This window comes from Capra hircus, chromosome 14 (assembly GCF_001704415.2).
Source record: "Capra hircus breed San Clemente chromosome 14, ASM170441v1, whole genome shotgun sequence".
NCBI lineage: Eukaryota > Metazoa > Chordata > Mammalia > Artiodactyla > Bovidae > Capra > Capra hircus.
The window spans coordinates 24,179,592-24,206,981 of record NC_030821.1 but is presented as its reverse complement, the minus strand read 5'-3'; the positions used below and the strand labels follow the sequence as shown (position 1 = coordinate 24,206,981).

Below are 27,390 nucleotides of genomic sequence, written 5' to 3'. Positions count from 1 at the left end.
ATAGATCATAGCAGATTGTCAATACACAAGAATGTGATGAGTGTCAAGGGGAAGTACGGTAATTCCCAGTTAAAGTAGATAAAGTACAATATCGCTTTTTGGAGGAAGTGACAACGAGGACTTGAAGGATTGGTAAAAATAGTAGAATGTAGTTAACTGTGGCTGAATAAAGTAGGGTTTAAGGGTACTGGGCCAGAGAACAGAAAACGGAAAGAGGCTGAAGCTAAATTGTGAACATCTAAGGAATGTGGACCTCTTTGTGATTATAGCTGAGGGTCACTGAAAGTCACAATGCACTTAGGGATACAGTATGTTACGGGGATAATAATTCCATGCTTCACTGGAAAGCTATGCAGTGTCTAGAGTACACTCTTCTGGATTATCTGATTTTGATTCTATGGAAGCAGATTTACACTTCTGTAAAGTGTAAAAGCTGATAGGGATACAGTGTGTTACGGGGAAAATAATTCTGTGCTTCAGTGGAAAGCTATGCAGTGTCTAGAGTACACTCTTCTGGATTATCTGATTTTGATTCTATGGAAGCAGATTTAAAACTCTGTAAAGTGTAAAAGCTGATAGCTATGCAAAATTATTCTTGTCTATAAACAGAGACATTCTTGTTTTGCAAGTTCTGTCCAAGAGACTTTGAATTGACTTTCTTCAGCAACAGTGGAAGAGTGTGTCCCCATCTGCACGCGCATTCCAATAAGCCATTTCTATGTCTATCTGGATCCTCCTTTAAGTTGGTTGTAACATCTTATTGCTTCCTTAATTAACAAGTTAAATAAAGTATTTAACATGTTCATTTTTATATAGGTCTTGATGTTACCTTTTTGAGGGGAAAATTATCCTTAAATAGTACTCTCTGCCTGGAGGAGGGCATGGCAACCCACTCCAGTGTTCTTGCCTTGAAGAATCCCCATGGACAGAAAAGCCTGGTGAGCTACAGCCTATGGGCTTGCAAAGAGTCGGACACACAACTGAGTGACTAAGCACAGCAGCACAGTACTCTCTGACCATCTTTTTTCTTTTTTTAAAAAAATATGATGATTTTTTTTAAATAGCAAAAGGGTATATAATAGTTATTAATTGTATATTTATTAATTTGGGGGCTATGAAACTTTGCATCATGCTTCCGATAAAACTCATCTCTAGTAATAAAGGTATTTCAGAGCTTTTGAAATATTGTTATATTTTATGATAATTTTAACAGTAGGAAAAACTCTTAGGAAAAATGACAAGTTGTTCTAATTATAATTCTCCAGGAAAAGATGATAATATTGTGCTATGCTGTGGCAAAACAAACAAGCTAAAGAGTGGAAGAGGTTTGCAGACAAATCTCAATTGTTAGAGAAAGGCAAATCAAAACTATAATGAGGTATTACCTCACACTCATCAGAATGGCCATCATCAAAGAGTCCACAAATAATAAATGCTGGTGAGAGTGTGAGAATATGGAACCCTCCTACACTGTTGCTGGAAATGTAAATTGGTGCAGCCACTATGGAAAATAGTGTGGAGGTTCCTCAAAAAACTAAAAATAGAGTTGTCATATGATCCAGCAATCCCACTCCTGGGCATATATCCATAAAAGGTGAAAACTCTTAATTGCAAAAATACATGCACCCCCAATGTCCACAGCAGCACTATTTACAATAGCCAAGATATAGAAGAAACATAAATATATATCCACTGATGAATGGATAAAGAAGATGTGGTTTATACACAACATATTGTGTATATTTGCAGCAACATGGATGGACCTAGAGATTATGATACTAAGTGAAGTAAGCCTGAAAGAGAAAGACAAACACCATGTTATCACTTATGTGTAGAATCTAGAATATGACACAAATGGGTTTAATTTAAAAAACAAAAACAGACTCACAGACATAGAAAACAGAGTTATGCTTACCAAAGGAAAAGGTGGGGGGGGCGGGGCAGGAATTACAAGCTTGGGATTGGCAGATAAAAACTCTTCTATTTACAATAGATAGACAACAAGGTCCTACTGTTCCCTATCACAGGGAACTATATTCAATACCTTGTAATAAACAATAATGGAAAAGAATATGAATATATCTCTATATAGATGTTAATATATAGATAGAAATATATCTGAATCACTTTGTTCCACACCAGAACCAACACAACACTGTAAGTCAGTGATACTTCAATAAAAAAAGAGAAAAGCTCATAGTTTAACTAACAGGTTTTTGAGGGCTAATGAGCAATACGGAACATTTCATGAGAGGCTGTTTTCATGGAAAGAACAGAGAAAGAAAGACTAGCTGATTGGCCATCTACCAGGAAGAATAGGAAGAGGGAGAAAAAAAGATCTTAAGCCAAATAAAAAACCACAGACATCTAACAAAGCAGCTTTTTATAAACAGGGAGACTCTCAGGGCACAACCTAAATTAGGAAGTGTAAGGAGTAGCACCTGAGTGTCAGTCAGTCTCTGATTCAGAGTCAGCACCCAGATTCCCTTCACTGTCCCATTATTCATTTATTCCTCCAAATACATATTCATCAAAGGAAAACCTTAGATCTAAGTTATTCCATCAAATCCAAGCCAATAGACCAAATACAGTGCCATGCTGGGAAAACTACTTGTGGTTCAAATGGGAAGGTTTCTGGAAGCACCTTGCTCACTCATCCTCTGACTTACTCACAAGGCATCCACTGAACCAGTCAGGCGTCGGTTGTTCATCTGTAAACAGTGTAATGTCTACATCTGGGGATGCTGGCAGAGTTCATTAGTTAGTCTCTGAGAACCACTCTTGAATGTCTACAGGAAGGAGCCAGAAAATATAAAACATATTGCCACAAATACTGCCATTTAATAAGCTGCGAAAGTACTTGGCTTCTCTTTTTAATAGTTCGTGGAATTCTCTTTTATCCCCTTTTCCAGAAACAAACAAACAAAAAAATGATATGCTTTTCAGTAGTTAGATACATGAAGGGTTTATAAGATGGTGAAAGGAATGCCTTTCTATATGACAAATACATACCAGCTTAAAGGGTTTTCTATTGATCACGTAACATCAAAGGACCTTAGTCTGCACTTACAAGCACAGACTCTCAACAGAATGAGATCAGTACAGGACTCTCTATTAAATGCCTGATTTGGATGACTATGTAGCTCAACATTCCATCAGTCAACCATTAAACTGAAGAATGCCACAAGAAAGGAAACATGAGGGGAGATCAGAGGCATCACCAACTGCTTTTTCTTGTTTTTAAACACGAGAAAGGCATTAAATCTAAGACCAACAGCCCAAAGTATTCACAAAGCATAACATCTACTACAGAATCAATTTTGAGAAAGGGAGCTTGGCAGGTTTTTTTTGTCTTCTGGTTTTTACCAGGACTATATCTAAAATTGCCCATAGACCAAAAAATATGTGCTAATAACAGCACATATTTAAATCCTTTGGAGAAAATGGCATCCTGTTACATGATTAACCCTTTTTACTATAAGAAACTTCTTTTAGTTATTTCTACAATTTCTAGGGTATAAGTTCATTTATTTTGATATTTTTTAAAAAGTATAACATATTCTAACATGTTGAAAAGTAGATAGGACAGTTTCAAACATTTCCGAGATTTTACCACATTAGTATCACTTACTGCTACTGTCTTTGCCAAAATGTTTTAAAGCAAATTCCAGCCATATTATTTCACCCCTATATATCTTGGTATACATGTCTACATTTTAAAAGTTCATGTTTGGGAATGCATGTACACCCGTGGTGGATTCATGTCAATGTATGGCAAAACCAACACAGTATTGTAAAGTTAAATAAAGTAAAAATTAAATTAAAAAAAAAAGATTTGGGAACTTCCCTTGTGGTCCAGTGGCTAAGACTCTGAGCACCCAACACGGTGGCCTGGGTTCGATCCCTGGCTGGAGAACTAGATCCCATATGCTACAACAAAGATCAAAGATTCCAGGTGCTGCACCTAAGACCTGGTGCCACCTCATAAATAAATAAATAAAATATAAAAAAGCAGTAAAATAAGTGATTTGGACATTCATCATTAACCATTAGGTGTCTTTCTGTTGTTCAGTCTCTCAGTCATGTAGGACTCTTTGAGACCTCATGGACTGCAGCACGCCAGGCTTCTCTGTCCATCAGCATCTCCCGGAGCTCGTTCAAACTCATGTCCATTGAGTCGGTGATGCTATCCAACCATCTTGTCCTCTGTCGTCCTCTTCTCCTCCTGCCTTCAATCTTTCCCAGTATCAAGGTCTTCTCTAATGTGTCAGCTCTTCACATCAGGTGGCCAAAGTATTGGAGTTTCAGCTTCAGCATCAGTCCTTCCAATGATATTCAGGGTTGATTTCCTTTAGGATTGACTGGTTTGATCTTTTTGCAGTCCAGGGACTCTCAAGAGTCTTCTCCAGCACCACAGTTCAAAAGCACCAATTCTTCAGCATTCAGCTTCCTTTACGGGCCAATTCTCACATCCATACATGACTACTGGAAAAACCATAGCTTTGACTATATGGACCTTTGTTGGAACCTTTGATAGGTTTCTTTATCACACCAAATAAAATTAGCATTTAGAAGCCAAGAAAGAGTCCATGCCCAATTTCTCCAATAGGTGAAAAAGTCTTTTTGCACTTGGCTTGTGGAATCGCAATCCAAACAAGATCTACCTATTACAATTATTTCAGTCTCTAGTCATCTAGACCAGTGCTTTGCAAACTCTAATGTGCAAATGAATCACTTAGGGATCTTAAGATTCAGTAAGATTGGAGGCAGGATCTGAGATATCATCTGGCTAGGTGGTGTCAGTGTTGCTGGACTCAAAATGGACCATATTTGAAGCAGTAAGATACAAGCAAAGGCTCTGCTGGTGTTTGCTTGCTTTGTGCATGCAATGGCTTGTTGCAGAACCAGGTCACTGATACTGGGCTATAGCCCATGGTCTGAATTTCCATGTTTGTCTCCATTTGATATTACTTATCCCTCTTCTAATATTGTTAGTTTCTGTGAATAATGTTTGCTGTAAACCTTGAATAGATTCAACCTCACCTCTTTCCACAGGAATATCTTAAGGAGTATTATTTGATTCAAAGTACTATTCAATCTGTATGAATATCACATGCTTTATGGCAATTGCTGTGTTAAATAGCTGGTTCTAGAGTCAGATTTCTGTGATTCAACTTCACCTCTATCACTTACTATTTATATAACTTTGGAAAAGTTAATTTTCCCCAAGACTCAGTTTTCTTATCTGTGAAATGAGTACAATAATGCTCTCCTCTTATAGAGTAACCGAAGAATGACGTGGCATTTGTTCGAGAAATGTAAGCTGTTATTATTGTTATTGATTATGTAATCTTTTTATTCCAAGTTAAAATATTTTAGTTTCTGAGACTTTCTTCTAAGTTCTAAAACTAACTCCTCAGTTCTTTGTTCATTTTAGGCTCCCCTAGAAGCTACAGCTTTTCTCTCCTTCTGTACAGTGCAGACTATAGAACTGGGCAGGATCCTAAGGGGGAGAATATTATTTGTTTTTGAAGGATTTCCTTTCCATGCTTTTTCAGGGTATCATAACTAGAAATTAAGACTTTAAAAAATGTTAGATCAATTCATCGAGTAAGTCTTTCAAAAAGTATCAGTTCTTGGCAGTTCATTAATAAAATTTAGGTAATAAAATTATACAATATGAAATGTCCCAAATCACCCATCTTTAGTGGATACTGTAAAACTAAGGAAACTTGTTGTTCATGCATATAAATCTTATATAAAATATAGAACTTTCTGTACATTATCAGTAATAACTGTTTTGATACTAGGACTAGGATTTAGTCAGAGAGCAAATCTTCAAGATTACTGAAGTTGAGTTGATGGGACACTCTGATATTTCCTTATCTCTCTTTTAGCTTGTGAAGTTTGAAGAGAATCCCCAAATTAAACTTGATACTTTGGGAAATCTAAGAAGCTAGGGAAGAAAGCCTAGGTCAATCCACAAAAGCACAGTGCATTCTGAATTTTTTTTATGAGTGACTATATATATGAACACAACACATGATTTATATGGGCAAGAAGTCTGCAGCAGTAAGTTGAAGCCATGACTTGTAAATTATTCCTTCTCTTCTAATAAATTCCGTCAGCACAGAGTCACTTAGAGTCATCTTTCATTGCAAGCAAGCGCTGGTGCAGATGATCAGGGCCAAACATAAATGAGGCAAGGAGCCCAACATTGTTCCACACTTTGCTCTTTTTCCTTTTCATTTTGAGCTTGATTTTCTCAAATGTCTTTCCTATGAGACAATGAATGTATTTGTTTCAGAGATGTATTCTCTTAGTTTGACGATATGGAGAGTAAGATAAGAAGGTAGAATTGGCAATGAGTACTAGCAGCAAACCAAAATAATTGAAGAGAATAGTCTGAAAGTCAATTACTTTTGAAGACTTATTTGCAAGACAGCCATATGGTAACAGAGAAGTAGTGACATTACCATACTTTTACAATTATGTAGTGTTTGGGAATCAGTATTTACATGTGATACAAGTAAAGAAAAACTAGAAATCATATGTTAGACTATATAACTATGTCTAACTTAACAAAACACAGTAAAAATTTAAATGAAAGAAAGGCGGTATATAAAAAGTGCTCCTCCCTTTTTCAGTACCTATAATATATACACATCCACATACAGCACCTAAAACCACATGTAATATATACATACACATACACACACACACACACACACACACACACAAACACACACACACACAGCACCTAAACCAAATCAATACAGAATAAGCATTAGCTAACAATGACAACCCATCTATTATCAGATAATCAGTTCAGTTCAGTTCAGTTCAGTCGCTCAGTCGTGTGACTGTTTGTGACCCCATAAATTGCAGCACGCCAGGCCTCCCTGTCCATCACCAACTCCCAGAGTTCACTCAAACTCATGTCCATCGAGCCAATGATGCCATCCAGCCATCTCATCCTCTGTCGTCCCCTTCTCCTCCTGCCCCCAATCCCTCCCAGCATCAGAGTCTTTTCCAATGAGTCAGCTCTTCCTATGAGGTGGCCAAAGTACTGGAGTTTCAGCTTCAGCATCAGTCCTTCCAAAGAACACCCAGGACTGATCTCCTTTAGAATGGACTGGTTGGATCTTCTTGCAGTCCAAGGGATAGAGCATTGTATTAGACAATTCATTTCATTTTCAGACATTTGATTGCATTTAGCCTGAGATTACTGATTCAAAGCCAAACATAAAAAGGAATTAGATGGAATAAGTATACTTAGAAACAAGGTTGAATTTTATTAAAATTAAAATTTAGAATTTAGGCCACAGAAATTTTCCAAATCATCCCTATAAAGATAAAGGCACAGAAGATGTATTATGTGACCCATCATCCACAATGGAAGCCTCTGCAAAGCTGGGTATGTACTTTTGAGATCACATCTGAAGGTAGTATCTGTTTCCACATTAAGCATGAAGATCATTATTTTATCCCCCCTCCACAACCTTTTATTAAAATCTGAATGGTGGGCCTAATTGGATTATATTGTATCTTTCTTCATTCTTAACATTTGCAAGGACTTCCCTAGTGGTCTAGTGCTTAAGAATCCGCCTGCCCACGCAGGGGACATGGGTTTAATCCCTGTTCCAGGAAGGTTCCACAACTACTGAAAGTCATGCCTAGAGCTCATGCCCCGAATAAGAGAAGCTACTGCAGTGAGAAGTCTGTGCATTGCAACTAGATAGTAGCCCCTGCTCACTGCGACTAGAGAAAGCCTGCGCACAGAAATGAAGACGCAGCACAGCCAAAAATAAATAAATAATATTTGCAAGATCTACATTTCCTAGGAAACTTTCTGCCTTCCCAAACTGTATTTAGTGTTAGTGAAAGTATACGTCTCTCAATCGTGTCTGACTCTTTGTGACCCCATGGATTGCAGCCTGCCGGGCTCCTGTGTTCATGGGATTTCTCCAGGCAAGAATACTGGAGTGGGTTGCCATGCCCTTCTCCAGGGGATCTTCCAGACCCAGAGATCGAACCTGGGTCTCCCACATTGCCATAGGATTCCTTACCATCTGAGCCACCAGGGAAACCCGTTTAGGTTTAGGAACCATATCAATAACATTTTCTCAATGAGTGTAGACATTTTCTGTTTTCTTGTCCAGCATATGAACTAGAATATTCCCAGGGCTTCTGTTTTATTTCAGTTTCCAAACTGCAAGACTTTATCATATTGTTTCACAGTGTATTCTGATGAGAAGCATAGCATTATATAACGTGTCATAATAAATAGCAGACATAGCAATTTCTTCAGAAACCTTTACTGAAGGAGTTTTTTCAGATGGCAATTAAATCACTGCATCAGTAATATGTTCCCAAGTAAAAGTATGTTGAAAGTGATTGAACATTTATATGTGTTTAGTTAGGCTCTTATCTTTCTTACTAGACTGACTGTGATATTCTATGACATGATCTAGCTCATTCCTGGCACACAGAAGCCATTAAATGAATATTTTTGAATGAATTAAATGAAAAAATATCAACAGACACAATGAAAACATTAATGTTCATTAAGTGCTCCAGTCTAGACTCATAGCCATGAAATATTCTACCTTTTACCATTCAATTTATAACTACTTCAAATTAAAGCCACAAAGACATTTTTACATTTATGAGTGTGTGTACCCCAAAAAGAGTAATAGATAAACGCAAAACAAGATGTATAAGAGTTCAAGGGTGACTATTTCTAAAAATACTTAATTTGTCTTCTTAATTTCATGTTCCATCCATACTTACAAAAACAATGGTTGTTAACATCCTCACATTATGGTATCAAGAATCACTATAAAGTAGTCGTGAGATGTGAGAAAACTACAGGCTTTAATTGTGTAGGTGTAGTTACTACTGTTGTTTAGTTGTAAATACTGTCATAATACTGTCTCAGATGGCAACAATACTGGAGTGGGTTGCCATTTCCATCTCCAGGGGATCTTCCTGATCCAGGGATGGAACCCACATCCCCTGCAATAGCAGGCAGATTATCACTGAGCCACCAGGGAGGCCCCTGGATGTGTAGACTCAGGTCTAAAAGACTTCAAACTTTTCCACAATCTTCCAGCTCTCCTTCCTGCCCCATATCTCTTACCACTCACATGTTAACCTTCTCTCCCTTTCATTCTTGAACCTGTTGTTTAGTCATTCATATGGGTCTGACTCTTTGCGAACCCATGGACTTGCAGCACACCAGGCTTCTCTGTCCTTCACTATCTCTTGGAGTTTTCTCAAGCTCATGTCCATTGAATCGATGATACCATCCAACCATCTCATCCTCTGTCACCCCCTTCTCCTCCTGCCCTTACTCTTTCTCAGCATCAGTGTCTTTTCCAGTGAGTCATTTCTTTACATCAGGTGGCCAAAGTATTGGAACTTCAGCTTCGGCATCAGTCCTTCCAATGAATATTCAGGACTGATCCTTTATGATCGACTGGTTTGATCTCCTTGCAGTCCAAGGAACTCTCAAGAATCTTCACCAGCACCACAGTTCAAAAGCATCAATTATTTAAATACTCAACCTTCTTTATAATCTAACTCCTATCTGTACAAGACTACTGCAAAACCATAGTTTGACTAGATGGACCTTTTTAGGCAAAGTGATGTCTCTTATTTTTAATACTCTGTCTAGGTTTGCTACAGCTTTTCTTCTAAGGACCAGGTGTCTTTTAATTTCATGGTTACAGCCACCGTCTGCAGTGATTCTGGAGCCCAAGAAAATAAAGTCTGTCACTGTTTCCACTTTTTCCCCATCTATTTGCCATGAAATGATGGGACCAGATGCCACGATCTTAGTTTTTTGAATGTTGAGTTTTAAGCCAGTCTTTTCATTCTCCTCTTTCATCTTCATCAAGAGACTCATTAGTTCCTCTTCACTCGCTGCCGTTAGGGTGGTGTCATCTGCATATCTGAGATTATTGATATTTCTCTTAGCAATCTTGATTCCAGCTTGGGCTTCACTCAGCCCAGTATTTCACGTGAGGTACTCTGCATAGAATTTAAATAAACAGGGTGACGATATACAGCCTTGATATACTCCTTTCCCAATTTTGAACCAGTTTGTTTTTCTATGTCCAGTTTTAATTGTTGCTTCTTGACCTGCACACAGGTGTCTCAGGAGGCAGATAAGGCAGTCTGGTATTCCTCTATTTGTCTTTGAGATATTTAATCAGCAGTTTCTTCTCCTTCCATGACTTCCATGTCTGATAACCATTACTTTTGATCCAGAAGATTCTCCCTTGCTCTCTTGACCTTGTGGTATATTCTTCCAGGCTTCACACTTGAGGTTAGGTCCCATTTCACACAACAAAAGGCCAAAATAAAGTCCTTCAGAGGACTGGTCTAATGTTTTCTTGAGCATAATGCTACAGGTTACTTCCAGAAATTTCCATTTAACTGTCCTGTCCATTTAATGAATATTGGCTCAACTCTGATCCATGTATAAACAAGAGGCCAATGGCTTTCTACCCTTCTCCACTCTGCCCCAGGTTCTTAAGATAGCTCCTGAGTAAAACAGAACAGTCCAGGAAGTTAAAAACAAAAAGAAAACTTCTGGGTAGTGATCTCAAATCTTTCAGTGAAATAAATGTCTTTACTAATCTAAGGTCTATCTGAGCTCTTAAGAGTCTGGATGTTTTTATTAGTAGTATTGGTATAGAGCTCTGCTGTTCCTGATATCTTTCATTGATAAGCTATTTGGCTATTTCTGAATCTGGATCTATAAGAGAAGGTTATTGTGTGGATGGCTTCAGGATATTAGTTATCTCATCTCTGGCTTTTGACCTTAATTCTAATTTTGATTACATGCTAATACTCTTAAAACTAAAATTTTTTACACATGATTCCATTGAAAAATACTTTTCAATGTAGAATACTGTCAGCTGACAAAGGATAAATGTTTTTTCACTAGAAAAGTCTGATGTTCTTGTAATGTTGAACCCCCCAAAAATGATACCACTTGGTTTACTTTTAAAATTCAGTCCCCTACTCCAACTCTTTTGTTTGGGGGGGAAAATATCTCTTTTCTAAACCAACTATTCACATCACGGATTTCCAGGTAGACGTATTTTAGCTGTCTTGTCCCACACCATGCAAATCTGACCCATCTTTTAAGGTGCTCTGAGACCACATTTGGATTGTGCAACTGGCTGAATGGCAAGAGTTCACAGAGGTCCTGTAAGAAAGTAAGATGTTAGAATAGTCTGCAGCTGGTGTGCTTTAAGGTTAAATTTCTATCACCTATTGGTATACTTTTTAAATGCCCACCATGGGTTTTTAAATAATTTGTGCTTATTTTATTGTCACCAATGACCAGAGAGGCAGAAAGGCATGCATTACAGTCTCCTTCTAAAACAGACAGCTCTTTCCCTTCTATTTATATGTCACTTATATTTATATATGACATTCTGCTTTTTGATTTGCTGAAATTCTCATTCATTTTCCCCTCATCAATGCTGCTCTGTCCAAGACTACTAACTATCCATTCTGCCCTTCTTCCTTCTTGATTCTATTTGGGATGACAGTGTGTTTAGCAAAAAAGCTAATTTTTCACTTTCTTTTTCTAGGTAGTTCTGTGACACAGTTCTAGAAACTAAGACAGAAGTGGACGTCTGCTGTAAGTTTTTCTTCGCTGATATGGGTTTTGCCCCTTTCTGCCTGTTACCTTCCTCCTATCTGAAAGATGGATGTGATGGCAACAGATATATTAGCTCACAGAGAACCATGAGGAAAAGGCTAAGCAAATTTCAAAACGACACCAGCTTGACATCCGGAACCTTTACCAATGATTGCCTATTTCTGTATTTCTTTACACAGGAGAAAAATAAAGCTTTGTATGTTTAGATAAGTATCATCAGAAGTCTTTACTCACAGACCGATGCAACTCCTCACTTCTAGAGTAGGAGTTTGAATTTAGGTTCTCAGTTTCCAGCTCTGTAATCTCTCCACTGCCCCTTTTATGTTTTGGTGTCTGCTGATCCTAGACTTGTTCCTTTTCTTAGCACCCATGAAATAAAGCACTCAATATCAAGTTTAAGCATTAAAAAAAATTAGTATCACATTTTGGATTTTAATTGGTTACCTCCATGCCCTAAGTAAAAAAACCAAATCAGCCAAAGGCTGTTTTTGGCATTTCTCACCAATCTTTTTCTTTTTTTAATGAGTTTCTTTTGCCTCCTGGCACTCAGGAACCTTTGGTATCTATCATTCAACCTCTACTAGGTCTGCCCTTTCCTAAGGGCTTTTAACTCTCAGTTACACTCTCTTTCACCTCTCCATACCAATCAAAGCTGATGTGATTAGAGGAGAAATGTAGATTTACTGTCAAGGAAGTAATTTTCGGAGGTGTAAGTATCATTTTAAGAGAATATTTCCATTTCGTAAAAGGGACTTAAAAACCCAGTTGGATGCCTAAGACTGGAAATCACTGAAGAGTCATTAGTGAGTGAGAGGCCTCCTGGACACCCCTTCTCTAGTCCAGACAGCTACTTCTCTCCACACCTCAGCTCCTTGAACTTCCTCATGCAACCTCCACTCCAGCCAGCACTGAGGCAACACAGCTTAAAGCAAGCGATTTGGTGTGCAGTCCTAGAAAAGTACTAGAAACAGGGACAACAAGGAATGGTTCTGAATAATTCTATACTTCTCAGGTGGTGGTGCTAGTGGTAAAGAATCCACCTGCCAATACAGGAGACAGAAAAGACCAGGGTTCCATCCCTGGGTCGGGAAGATCCCCTGGAGAAGGAAATGGCAACCCACTCCAGTATTACTGCCTGGAGAATCCCATGGACAGAGGAAGCTGGCAGGCTAGGGTCCATGGGGTCGCAGAGTCGGACACAACTGAAGCCACTAGGCACACACATATGTTAAAATAAGTATTCTCAGTAGATATTTTATCTGTGTAACACACATTGGATAATTAAAAGCTTTTCATGTTTTAATGTATGTTTGACATGCTACAAACTCTCCAATAAATGCTCTTCCTTATACCTTCTCTTTTCTTATTTGCTGTCACGTTACTTGGCACAGAACACCTACTTCCTCTTTGAGTTCATTCTACCACAGTCTATACATTCCTTCCTTGTGCATATCAGTTCCCTTGTGCCTATCAAGTGGAAAAAAAAAAAAGGAAACAAAAACAAAGCACACTCAAGCAAAGGCCTCAGATGTATGACTCATGGGCTAACTGGTATTGAGCAAAGCATTTTTTTTAAACTTTAATATTTTTAATTAATTAATTTTCTTTTTCCATGCTGGCTCTTGGTTGCTGCACAGACTCTCTCTAGTTGTGTTAAGACAGGACTATTCTTCATTGAGGTGCATGGGGTTCTCATTGCGGTGGCTTCTCTTGCTGCAGAACAGGGGCTCAGTAGTTGTGAGCTTAGTTGCCCCATGGCATGTGAGATCTTTCCAGACCAGGAGTTGAACCCCTGTCCCCTGCACTGGGAGGCAGATTCTTTTGTTTTTATTGCAGATTCAAAACCATTGGACCACCAGGGAAGTTCTTGGGCATAGCACTTACCATGTATTCCTTACCATAGTGAGGTAGACTCACCTTGGGAAGGTACTTTTCAGTTCCAGGATTCTACAATTTAAGCCTACGTTTAGACATATGTCATTCATCTTGGCGAGAACCTTGTGGGGAAGGTGAGTAATATTATCCCCATGTTGCAGATGAAGAAATGAGGGGCTGCATACCTGCCAGGTAGCAGTGTAAGGAACCAAAGCCAGGTATTAGCTGACTTTTATCTCTACAGAGAAAGGTAAGGCACTACTTCCCAATACAAAGAGAAAGCAGAGGTCAGGTGGGTGGGATATTAAGGATTACCTACCAATTAATAGCAGAAGCAGGGGTTTCGCTCTCTTAAGATATGGGATTGTAATGTAGATATATCAGACTGTATTAGCTTACAATGACTAAAGGAAATTATTACTATATTCCCCCACAGTAACAAATCTGTTTTAGACCTTATAGTTGTTGAATATCACCTAGGGATGGAGGATCTTGCCACACAAGTTAAAAAGAAAAAGGAAAGCAGTTTATTAAAAATAATGTTTAACCTCTTCTTCATACCAAATAATAAATATTTGTTTTATAACTTAAGAAATGCTTTTGTGCTGATATATGGTGGTTCTGTATATTTTAGGGGATAATGTAAATTTTAGACGTATTTCTTTGTTGGTATCCTTGGCATAATAGTACACGCTAATCAATAGAATATTCCCATTTATGAGTTTAAAATTATTATTCTATTAAGCAGGGGAAACAGAATACGAGTACTGGCAATGACAGTGATTTCTTGCCCCAACTGTGCCATCTTCAAGATTAATAACTCCTTTAGGGGCATGTAGCGGGATGTGTAGAACCCTGAACAAGTAGTCAGATAGCAGATTTATTCCTGGAACTTTCACTGACTCACTCTGTGACCATGTGCCCATCAGTTGGTTCCCCTCAAGTTCTCAGATCTTAAAATTTAGTGGTGTTTCAGACTTCCCTAGTGCTCAGACAGTAAAGCATCTGCCTGCAATGCAGGAGACCTGGGTTTGATCCCTGGGTAGGGAACATCCCCTGGAGAAGGGCATGGCAACCCACTCCAGTATTCTTGCCTGGAGAATTCCATGGACAGAGGAGACTGGTGGGCTATAGTCCATGGGGTCACAAACAGTCAGACACGACTGAGTGACTAACACTTCTAATTCACTAACCTTTGAGAAACACTGTGAAAGAAGGTATAACTGTGTTTATGTGTGTTAGTCACTCAGTCGTGTCCAACTCTTTGCAACTACATGGACTGCAGCCCACCAGGCTCCTCTGTCCATAGAATTCTGTAGGCAAAAATACTGGAGTGGGTTGCCATTCCCTTCTCCAGGGGATCTTCCTGACCCAGGGATTGAACCCGGGTCTCCAGCATTGCAGGCAGATTCTTTACCATCTGAGCCAACAGGTAAATAACTTGTGTTTAGAAAATGTAAAAAGGGTAAGGGCAGAAAAACTAAGACTTGAATCTTAGTCAACTTGGTGTGAAGCATAACTATTTTTTCAAAAGAGAATTTACAGTTCATTTCACCATTTCTAAATGTTATCATCTTTCCTTCGACCTTGCTTCTTTTTCATTTGTAGGGAAAAGGGAACTGAAGAAAAAGAAGGGTTCATCTTCCCTTTTCCCACTCCAACCTCGTAAGTCTGATTCTGCTCTTTCATAATGATCCAGTTGAGTGTTATTCAGAATGTTAATGCACTCACACATTAAATGGAAGGAGGAATTGCTCATTTTTGAGAAAGAGGAAAACCCCACATATTTCAAAATTCTCTTCAGAGCTTGTTTCACTGCTTCCATTCATTCATAACTGCTGACCTGCTCTGCTCCAAGGACACAAAGACAGTGAAGATGTGGCATGAGATGAAGAGCCCACAGATGAAAGGCATTAGATACTTCAACAATTAGCACACTATAGGTCCGTGAGTGTGAAGTGACAGAAGACAGCATAGAGGAGATAGGAGCATCTTAAAAGAGGCCAAAAAGTGCTTTATCAGTTAACCTTGCTGCACCATGGAGGCAAGAAAAAAAGGTCATTTTCTAGACACTGTAAGTTTTATAGTAATGTTTGTTTTAATGAATATTTAATCAAGCCGAATTGTACACCAGGCAGTGTGCCAGGCAGCAGTAAAGTCTATAAAAGCATCAGTTTAGAAGTTGGCCAGCTAAAATTACAACTCCATTTCTGGCTATAGGTGCGACCTTGGGCAAGTTGGCTGACCTCTCAAAATCTGTTTCTTCATTTAGAGAATGGAGATTATAGATAAAAGTATCTATACCTCACAAGGTTGTATAAAGATTAAATGAGAAAATACACATAAAGACTCAGCCCAGTCTTTGGCACCTTGTAAGATGGTAAGCGTTCAGTAAATACTGGCTATTATTGAGTAATCTATATATAGTTTCTCACTGAAGTCTTGCAACAATCCAGTGGACAGGCATTCTTAAAATCAGGTTAATACAAAGAGGACTGAGGATACAGAGCACAGGAGATGCTAGGAAGGTAGGTTCCAAAACATAAAAGACGGTGTGTGTGACATAAGGACTTGGAATACATGCAGCAGGCAATGGTAAATCTTAAGAGGATTTTTAAAAGAGAGAACCAATCAGGTCCATTAATACGTTTCAGAAAGATCATTAAGATGGCAATGTGGATAATGGATTGGAAGGGCATGAAGAAAGAAAAGAAGGTAAGAAGTCCAGTTAGGAATTCCTTGTAATAAAGTACTCTGAGATATAGTAGTATGGGAAATTCCAAATGCAACACTACTGAGCTTCAGAAAAAATAGCTGGTAGATCCCCTGCCCCTCCAATCTTTACCTCTTCCTATGTCCTATCATGACAGAAGCTTCAGGACTTGCCTTACAGCTAATGTTTCAGCTATGAATTGCACCAGCATTCTTTTCAAATTGGTTGTCTTTGTTAGAAAGTGGCATGAAGCTTAATCACCTCTGAAAAGACAGCAAGTAAGTCCCTTGCTGGCACTGGAAGAACCAAGTATCAGTGCGATTGTTGCTTGACTGCAGGGGAAAAGCAGACAAGAAGCTCTAGAAACAACTTGGGTAGTTTGCTAGCTTTATCATTTTTGTCATCTTCATATGTTGGTTATGTTATCATTATCAGTTTCCTGTATTGATTCAATAGTAGTAAATCATCCACAGTAGGAAAGGTGATACAAAATATCAACAGAATATCTCACTTTATATTGATTTACCATCACATACCTAATGTTTTATCTTTTTCTATTTCAAAAAGCCTATTTTCTACACTTAATGTTCCTGCTGGGAACAGTAGTCCCTTTTCACTACTTTTGCTTAAAATTATCAATGGTAAAGTATATGCTTTGAAAGACAAAGGAAAGTAAGGGAAGATTAAAACATGTTGATGGCCAGTCCTCTCAACAAAACTGAAGCTAGTTCATAAGGACTGCTATCTTGATTATGGACCAGTGTCTGAATATATACTTTGAGAAATGTGTGAGAAACCAAGTTTTGAAATACTACCTTTCTATCCTGACGTCTTCCCTTTCTGCTTGTGCTCTGATCCAGTTTTTATTAACAAGACATGTTTTCTCAGAGTTGCCACGATTTCAATTGTTTGCATAACATGTACATGTACCTTAAGATAAGTGTGGTTGCTGACTTGAAAGGTTAACTGTGTAGAAAAAAGAGTCAAGACCTTGAGGGAAATAAGGGTCTGGCCATTTTCCATTTTTCAGGATTTGCAATTTTGAAATGATAAAATATATGTGCTATCCCTTAAGCTACAGAGTACAGTAAAAATTAAGCTGCAAATGTATTATTGTGTATATTAAAAATTGACTTGAAATATTTATATATTTAAAACTAGAAACTGTAAATGTCTTGAAGAATTAAATTATGGAGTAAATTAAACTATGGACTATTTATCTAATAGTTTTGAAACTGAGAAAAAGTATCTCAACAATAGTGAATAATAACCTGGAGATAGTTTCTTGAGGTTTAAGATTTGGCGGTGGTTGTTATGATTATTACAAAAATTTATGATGTTGAATCAGGAAATCAGCTTTAAGACTTGAAAGAGAAAGTATAGGGAAAAAAGCCATCCTTAAATGAAATATTTATCAGAAGCTTAAAAAACACATAGGAGTTTTTAAAAACTAAGAAAAATGAGATGCTTTTAAAGTAAAAAAATATATTGTTAAGATTTAATAATCCACACAGATAAGGTGTTAAGAAACCAAAGACCAAAGGAGAAATAAATAAACTAATTTAAAAATATGAAAAAGGACTGAATTAAAAGAGAAAAGTAACCAAACTTCAATCAAGGCCATGTCTTACAGAGAATGACATTTTTAGAAATACAAATGAAAATATAAATATAAGCAAGAAACAAGAAATACTATTTAAAAATATAATAATCAAATCCACAAAAGATGAAAAGGGTTTTCTTAGCTAATAGACCAAGACAATAAATATCATACATCTACATGATAACTTAAATGATAACTTAATTTTAAAAATTAAAAAAAAAGAATATGAGGTTAAGTGTACAACCCTGACTTGCCTCTAATAAGCAAGCTTAATAGCTCCAGCACTCAGATATTTCTAATATGTCCAGATTGCATTTCCAGCAGATTCTTTACCATCTGAGCCATGTGGAAAGCCCTGTTTTGTTTTGTTTTCCATTTTTAAAATTGTTTCTTTTTTGCCTTAAAAGAATTTATGCTAAAAAACACATACACACACACACACACAGAGGCTATTAGAGCAAACTGAGATTACCTTTTCTTTGATTCATTGTAGGAACTCCTTTGTTTCTCTTTTTTCATCAATGAGCAGCCTTTAGTTATATACCAAAGCCCCAAGTTCATTTTAACTCTAGGTTAAAAGACAGTTTTGACTCTTGGACAATTTTGATGATGCATGGGGCATCATATGACCTACATCTGTGTAACTGGGGAAAGGGTTGCTTTGTAGGCCTCTTTGTATACATGTTATGCAACATTTTTATGCCACAGTTTCCCTCTCTGTAAAATGGAAATTAAGTTAGTCCTGCCTACTTCATGAAGTCTCCCTCAGGGCTCAGAAGGTAGAGTCTGCCTGCAGTGTAGGAGATCTGGGTTTGATCCCTGGGTCCGGAAGATCCTCCGAAGAAGGAAATAGCAACCCACTCTAGTATTCTTGCCTGGGAAATACCATGGACAGAGGAGCCTGGTGGGCTGCACCCATGGGGTCGCTAAGAGTCAGACACGACTGAGCGACAAACACACACACACACACTTCATAAGGATGTTAAGGAATTTTGAGTAAAATGAGAATGCATGTAAAGGTTTTTGCAAATGACGCAGTGCAGAGAAAATTCCAGTTATTTTCTACTACTGATAGAAATAGTAGTAGATTTATACTCGAGACACACTTAAAGAAGAAAAACAATTCTAATGCTCTTAGGCATAAACGAACATCAATTATGAGTGTACATTATGTCACTGGCTGACTCGGAGACCTCATCCTGGACTATTACTACTCTGTCCAGTTGTACTTTTTCTGTCTGTGAACAAACCAAGTTTGTTTTCATCTTCCAACCTTTATATTTACAATCTCTCTACCTGGTCAGCATATGGCTTCTCATCATATGGGTTTCAACTCTAATGACACCTTCTCAGAGATGCCCCCCATCATTATCCAAGCTAATCCCACTGCTTCCCCACCCTACTACAGTCTCATGTGATCACATAACTCTATATTTTTCCTATTATTAATATTTTCTTCCTAACACTATTTAAATATCTTACCTGTTTTTCACTTGTTTATGGAGAAATCAACACCATGGAAGGGCACAGTGTCCTTTTTACAGACAACCTGAGTAACAACTTAGCAGTCTGTCACTAAGCTAGATCGGACTGCCAACACTTTGGATGACAGTCAGAAGTTCACAGTGACCTTGTCAAATTAAAGAAATGATCAGCTGGAAACCTGATTTCCCAGAGGAGCAAGGTGGGTAGGGAAGGACATGCAATTGGTAATTTTCCAAATGATGCATTTAGATAAGTAATGATATCCTTTTACTAATTAAATTCAGTATGTATTTACACAACCTTCAGATAACTGGTTTGCCTGTAATTTCTATTTAGCAGCATATGTAACGCTGTTTTAAAGTAGTCTGTCTCACTTAGTCCAGTCATCTAAAGCAAACTGTGACGTGTCACATTTACTGTTGGCATTCCCCAACCTCCTCTTTCATAAAGTTTCCTGACTCTTGAGATATGTAATCCCCGTTCACTCCCAGGTGGCGCTAGTGGTAAAGAACTCACCTGCCAAGGCAGGGGATGGAAGCGAAGAGGGTTTGATCCCTGGGTCTGGACGATCCCCTGGAGGAAAGCACAGCAACCCACTCCAGTATTCTTGCCTGGAGAATCCCATGGACAGAGAGGGCTGATGGGCTACAGTCCATGAGGTTGCAAAGAGTTCGACACAACTGAAGTGACTTAGCATACATGCACACACTCACTATTTACACACCTGCCCCACAACTCTCCAAGGCCCCGCTTTCAGCTGTCAGCAGATCTCTATTTGCTGTTTCATCTAAATTCCAGTTCAGAAGGAGACATAACCCGACCATGACATTCTACGAAATGCATAATTATAACTGTCTACATATATGTCTGTCCTTCTCATTAAATTCTACTTGTCTTACCAAATACAGAGCTCTAGCACTTTTTTTACAGAACACAGTAGATGTTCAATAAATGCTTTCATTTTGTATTTTTCCAGAGCATTGCTTTTTTGTTTTTAACATTGCCCATATGCTACTCTATTATTACTACTAGAATGTAAACATGAGTGGGATTGGGGTCATTTGTTTGTACACTTCTCCATGTTAAAAACTCACACCTTCTTTTAAGGAAAAAAAAAAAATCAAAGAGAGATGGAGGAAAGAGGCTTTGTTATGTTTGGCTGTGCCAGGTCAGGCAACTCTCAATTTTCCACTTAACCGGAAGAAAAACATATTGCAGAAAATCCCAGAGAATAGTTGAATCTATATATAGTACTATTTTTCCAATTGATCTACTCAGTGACTTAAACAAGGAGTGGTTTGAACATAGACTCCAAAATCAAGTCTTGGAATTGAATCCCGATTCTGACCCTTAGCTTGCTTGACTTCAGGCATTTTCTTAATCATTCTACGATTTCACTTTCTTGTTTATAATATGGGGGTAATAATTATATCTCATGAACAGGGTTGATATCTGAGGATACAGTCAACAAATATTTGAAGATATATCATTACACACTAGACTTTGTTCTTGGTATAAGAGAAAGAATATGAAAAAAAAAAGACAAAAAAATTCTTCTTCATAGGGTTTGCATTCCAGTTAGCAAGATAAATATCAACACACATATATTTGTTACTGATAAGTGCTAAAGGAGAAAAAAAAAAAAAACAGAGAAGAAAGGTATGAAATGTGGTGGGGCTGGAGGGTTTTAAGTTTTAGATAAGGTGGCCAGGGAAAGTCACATTGAAAAGTTATAACTCCTGAAAAAAGGCTAAAGAACATGAGGGAGCTGGCTACATGAGCCTGTATAGGAAGAGCTTTCAAGGCTCAGACTTCTCCAACTCTTTGACACTCTATAGACTGTACCCTGCCAGGCTCCTTAATCTGTGGGATTTTCCACTGGAGTGGGTTGCCATTTTGTCTTCCAGGAAATCTTTCTGGCCCAGGGATCAACCTGCATCTTCCACCTTTCCTGCACTGGCAGGTGGATTCTCTACCACTGAGCCACCTGGGCATCTCCAAGACAGAGGGGACAGCGATCGAAAAAGCCGTGTGAAAGAAACAAACATGTCTGGTGGTTTCAAGGAAGAGCGCAGGTAACTGGGATGCAGCGGGCACTGAAGGAAACAAGCGCTGTGTGTGTGCGCACTCAGGTGGGGATGACCAGTTAAGACTCTGTGCACCGTGATGAGAACTTCAGCTTGGCTTTCACTCTGAGAGACAGGAGCCCCTAAGGAGGTTTGGGCATAGGAGAGAGACGATGAGATTCACACAACGAGATTCCTGGTACCACATACCTCCACCTGTGTTCCGGAAAGCTGACGGGTAGAGGGGTGGTGCGGAAAGCAGCAGAGGCAGGGGGACCAGTCAGGAGGCTGTCGCCATAACGCAGCTGAAAGATTAAGGTGTTTGGACCCAGAAGGGAGCAGCACAGGTGGCTAAGAGCTGGGCAGATTCTGGGTTTATTTTGAGAATAGAGCCAGCTGAATCTCAGGGATGATCAGAGCAGAAGAGGTAAAAGAAGAGTCTTAAAAATGTAGCAGTGTCTCTGGTCTGAACAACTAGAAAAATGTGCTTCCATGAACTTCCAGGAGTTAATACCTGCTTGATGCATGATTTATATAACTTTGCTAAAATGTGTTAACATGTTAATGAATTAATATGGGTAAAGCACTTTATATAGTACTTAATACTAAGTCTGTCCAATATAAGTGTTAGCTGTTAACTATTAATAAATTGAGATGGGAAGTATATTAACCCCCAATATATTATTAGATGAGAAAATGTTCGCAGTAAAAAACTTTTGGCTTTTGAAAATAAAGTGACTGAAATGGGATAATGATAGACTCTCCACTGGAAGCTTAAGTGTAGGAGTTAAACAGGATTTTTAAATGACCACAATTCCCTCTCCTTCAGTTCCCCTTTTCACCTGCACACGTCTTTAATATAGTATTTTTTTCCTTTTTACTCTAGCTCTTGAAAGTATCCCTATCTTCAAAAGCAACACATGCACAAAGCATATTTCTCTTCCAAAAAAAATTGTTTTATACTTACTATAGCAATGAGATTTATATTCAACAATACCATTTTAACTGACATGGAAGTATCCTGTATTTTGAAGATACAGCAATGATATTTATTTTTTATTGTTATTTTATTTTCTTGAAACTGTGAAAGCCAATACAATGAAATGTAAGTATTAAAGAATGCTCAAATACATACAAATATCCTACCAGCTTTTTTTAAAAAGCACTTTTGGTTTCTATGTTCTTCTGTATAATTCATTTTTCATTGGCAAACTGCAAGATGAAATTTCAAGCTGAAAATATCTGAAATCTTCTTGATGGCAGAAAAAGAGTCCTGATGATGAAAATAACTATGTGACTGATCTGATTTGATTCAATCAATTTTGTGTCATTTCTCTTTTGTGAATATCTGGGACCAGGGAGTATTATTACTTACAGAACTTTTTCCCACTGGGCATTAACTTACACCATAACTTTCTGTGGGAAATAAGACTCTACTAAAATGTATGTTCATGTGCCAATTCTGTTTAAGTCTTTATGTATAACAGGGGTTGGTAAATAAATAACATTGGGGACCCAATAAATAGACAATAAGTTTTGGTTGCTTCAACCAGACCAAGCGATCAATTCAAACACAGTAAGAACAATAATTTCTGGCAATCTCCCCACTACTCCATTCCACCATGTTTTCCTCCGTTAGATAAAACTTTGTCATATAATGATTCCAAAATACACTGTTAAACACCCTTATGTTATTTTTCCAAAGTCTTACTGTAATTTACAGATCGATATGACTCTTAAATGGAAGGAACAAAGATAGGAAAGGAATTGGGGAATCTAAGTAACATCTTTTATTTTTAATGCCACAGAGGTGTTGTGGTTCTGCTAATTCAATAAAGCATACAAGCTTTCAGAGACTGGCATGCATCCAGCATTGGGATTCAAGACAGCTTTGGACTCGAAAGTTGGAAGTTCTCTGAAGAGAGATTTCACAGTTCTCCTTACAATTTAGTCAATGAGTTAATGGGTCACATCATTATTTCCAGTGATAATTAAAATGCAGAATTTACTCTCTTTAATTTGGGATGAATTTTATAATTTCTTCTTCTTTCCTCCCCCAAAAGTCTGATGTTTTAATGTCGATGCTACAACTGATAGTTGAACAGTACTTCATAGTTTATCAAGTGCTGTCCATACACATTTCATAGTCAATCTTTTACTGGTCCAATATTTTTTACAAATTGTCCTAACAATCTCATGATGAAGAACTTATTCATATGATTTCTATTCTTTGAATATGTAATTTGAAACTCTGAGAACAATTATTAATCACTAAGTACACATAGTTTAAATGAGTAGAACCATAACTTGAACCACACCAGTACTGTTAAATATTGGTAATTATCTTACTAATAAAATTCTGGGAATATCCTCCAGATGTTTTCAGTCAAGGCAGTTGGTCCAAGAACAAGTAGAACCACAGTGCAAAGGAATTAAGAGTGGAGGAAAGTAGTGAGAAGTGACCCGAGTCATGGATAAGCGAGGTAACAGAAAGAGAATACTATTACAGAGTTTAAATGTGAAATTCATAGCATTTAGCATATAATACAAGTAATGTATTTATCTAAAGTTTTTACTCACATATTTCATCAAGATTGCATTGATTATAAGATGCACCACTGAGAGAGAAAAAGGCAAAATCCTGTCAATTAAACCATGACACACCACTGAGCATAAGATACTTTCAGATTTTAAAACGTTAAAATGTGAAAAAAGGTATGTCTTAGAAGCCAGGAAATATAGTGCTGGTAACAGCAGAGGGTATGGAAATTCTCAAAATCAGTCATAATACAATCTAACTAGACAATCAATAAACATTTATTAAGTGCCTTTGGATGGGTATAAAAAAGCAAAATGCGTAATCTAGGTGAAGAGGCTAAGTGCTACGTATAAAATATTAATTGCTGTCTTTCAGTCTTACAATGATGGCCACTGGTTGGAGAAAACAAATCTGCTTGTGCAACAAAGATGCCTAGGTGTGTAACTGCCAGGGGGATATGATATATAGGAGGGAGGAAGAGAGGAATAAAGAGGAGGAGGCAACTGGGGGAGGGGAGGATGGCTTGGAGGACAGGTAGGCAGGGTCCAACGCAACCCAGAGCTTCACTGAAACTCAGGAGTGGCCAGAATCCTGTGGGCACGGATCTCCTAATCATAAAATAAAATCGCTGGGCTGTAGGTGAAATGATTCTTAAAAACAACAGCTTTGAAAAAGGGCTTCACACACTTTTGTAACATCTATAGTCTAAAGATTTTTCCATTCTTGTATATTTTTTAAATCTCAAAGATTGAAAACTTAGACACTTTGGATACCTCTCAAATTTGAGCTGAATATAACTGTTTAAACACTGGGTGTTGCTTGGAAATTACATTTTGCTATGACTGGTTATCAACCTGCTTGATGACTTAAAAGTTTTAGATTCTGTGATTAAAATGAAAAGTTGTTTGGGCTAAAACCAATCATCTAAATATCTAACTTGGGCATTTTGCATATTATTGATATTATGATTACCAGCACTGAATCTGTGTGCTGAATTGGAAAAATGAAATTAGATTATTTCTAATTAAAAACATTTATTTTTCTGCAAAGATATTAAATAATTTACCCTGTATTGTGAAATTATTGCTTTAAATTAACCAAATAAAAGGAAAAACATTCAACATTTTAACTGGGCATTATGCTCATAAATTTATCACTAATTTGAAAGGGCATATTCCACAGCATTATTAAACTTCATGACTAAGTGGTAAACTATATTCTATACTCTGATATTGTTACACAGTTGTTTGTGATTGAAGAAAAACTAACCTGGTAATAGTATTTACTTCTTTTCAAAAGAAAAAATAAAAATAATGCAGAACAATTTCATTTTTAAAAGTCAATAATGAATTCCATCTGCTGCATGCCAGTAAAAACAAAGAGGTTACTCACGTGCCTCAGCTCTTTTTAGGTCTTTGTTCCTTCCATTGAGAAGCATAGGCCAACCCGTCAATAATAAAGTTATTTTGACTTGTCTGACCAAAACTTAAAAAAACCAAAAACCTATCAATTTCCCTCCACATTTCGGTGGAGCCTAGAGGACTTGAAATAACATACTAAAGAAAAACAAAGGCATTTAAGCAAACTTTTAAGAGAATGGTTAGGAGAATCTAAGGAAATGCATACCACTCTGAAACCCAGAGCACAGTGGTGATAAAAGCATAAGCCTGTGACTTAATCACTATCATTACCCTAGCTGTGCACAATCTGTCAGTTTGGGGCAAGAGAAAGTAATATGGAAATCTTACTGACAAATGACTTCCTGTGAATGCACTAAAAAAACCAAAAAAACCACCAATGACATATACAAATGGGCACTGTACATGAAAACAGACTTAAAATCACTATGTTTGAATCTATTTCTGGGAGTGCCTCCCCGCACCTACAGAAAATCACAAATAATGAACATGCACAGAAAGTCTTTCTTTACATCCTCTATTTAGATTAGTATTCAACAGAGTCACTCCCTCCTGGGCACTCCCAGCAAACATTCCCTTTCTGGAGGTAGCAGCCAATAGAACCGCAGGGCTCATCTGGATTTGGATAATAGAACAAAGTCATCCTTCTTTGACCTTCTAAAATGACTGGTTTAAAGCTGAGAGGACGCACACATACCTTTGCGTGGGCAGAACATTTCTGAGGTCCTCCCTTCAAACCCTACTCAGTCAGCAGTGAGCTGCTCTCAGGAAGAGAGGACAGGATTTTGGTTCCTGTGCTTCCTCGGGTAATACAACACTTCCTTCCTGGGAGAGACTGCCCTCTCCTCCAGGCCCTGACCTCTGGTGGCAGTGTGCGAGACTCAGATTCAGAGGTTTCTGCACACAGGAAACCCACTGCAGGCTTTCTGACTGCAGCCTCATTCTTGGTTCACTGAACACTCTGGAAACAGTGCCAGTATGCTCTGCCTAGCAAGTTACTAAGTGGATCCTCTAAAGTCTCTCAAAGAGTGAGAGAACAGAACTCAGTATCTAACTTCTGTACTCTTTCTTATCTTAAAGTAAATCAATGCACAGCTGCCTTCAGCAAATCTCTGTTATTTAGTCTTAACAGCACTGATATTCAGCAGATCTGATAAGGCTGGGTCCTAACCTGGTTGGTGTTTTATACCCTTGCTGTTGTTTAGTGACTAAGTCATGTTCGACTCTTTTGCAACCTCCATGAACTGTAGCCCAACAGACTCCTTGGTCCATAAGATTTCCCAGCCAAGAATACTGGAGTGGGTTACCATTTCCTTCTCCAGGGGATCTTCCTGACCCATGGATCAAACCCGCGTTTCCTGCATTGGCAGGCAGATTCTTCACCACTGAACCACCAGGAAAGCCCCAATAATTATACCTTTACAAATATTTAAATATGTTATTAGTTGATGAGCTAATAATCCAAACATAAGTGTGATTCTTTTTTTTTCCTCCAGAACCTCCATCTGCATTGTCATGATATAGTACACATTGCTTTGAATTACAGTTATTTCCTTCTGTATTTTCTCCCTAATGGGACAAGGAGAGAGTACATCATACCAGTAACAGTTCTGCAACTTAGCAACTGGATGAATGGATAAGAGTCATAATAATCCCCTTTCCTACCTGCCCCTAACCCCTCTTTGATTCGCATTCTGTGTTATCCTTTAAAAACAGATGGCACCATCCACTGCCTGCTCTATAGACTCCCTGTCCATGTACTTAATCTAGAGAAGGTTTCGGTGGGTGTTTCCCTTATATTTCCCTTATATTTTTCATGAAATTCTTCAATGGCAGCTCACTGGGATATAAATATATGATAATACTGTACTTTATTTGACAGGTAGGGATGACAATCATCAGATAGTGAAAATGTCACCTTAGTAGATAAAGATCCAAGGTCTACTGTCTGCCACAATAGGTGGGTTTCAGGGGCAAGTTAAAAGAGATCTACATGTCACTGAAAACT

The 27,390-nt window shown here is 37.9% G+C and overlaps 1 protein-coding gene across 3 annotated transcripts in view; it reads right to left on the bottom strand.

Annotated features, from left to right (window-relative positions):
• OXR1 (oxidation resistance 1) overlaps nucleotides 1-27,390 on the bottom strand; it is a 461,155-nt gene that overhangs the window by 107,662 nt on the left and 326,103 nt on the right. Inside the window, exon 1 of one of the 3 annotated variants that reach the window (XM_018058343.1) lies at nucleotides 26,080-26,123. The exons of the other annotated variants lie outside the window; for them this stretch is intronic. Within the exon in view, the coding sequence (XP_017913832.1) occupies nucleotides 26,080-26,098 (19 nt within the window). The 5' untranslated portion in view covers nucleotides 26,099-26,123. Of the gene's footprint in view, nucleotides 1-26,079; nucleotides 26,124-27,390 lie in introns of those variants that run through there. 3 annotated transcript variants of the gene reach the window in all.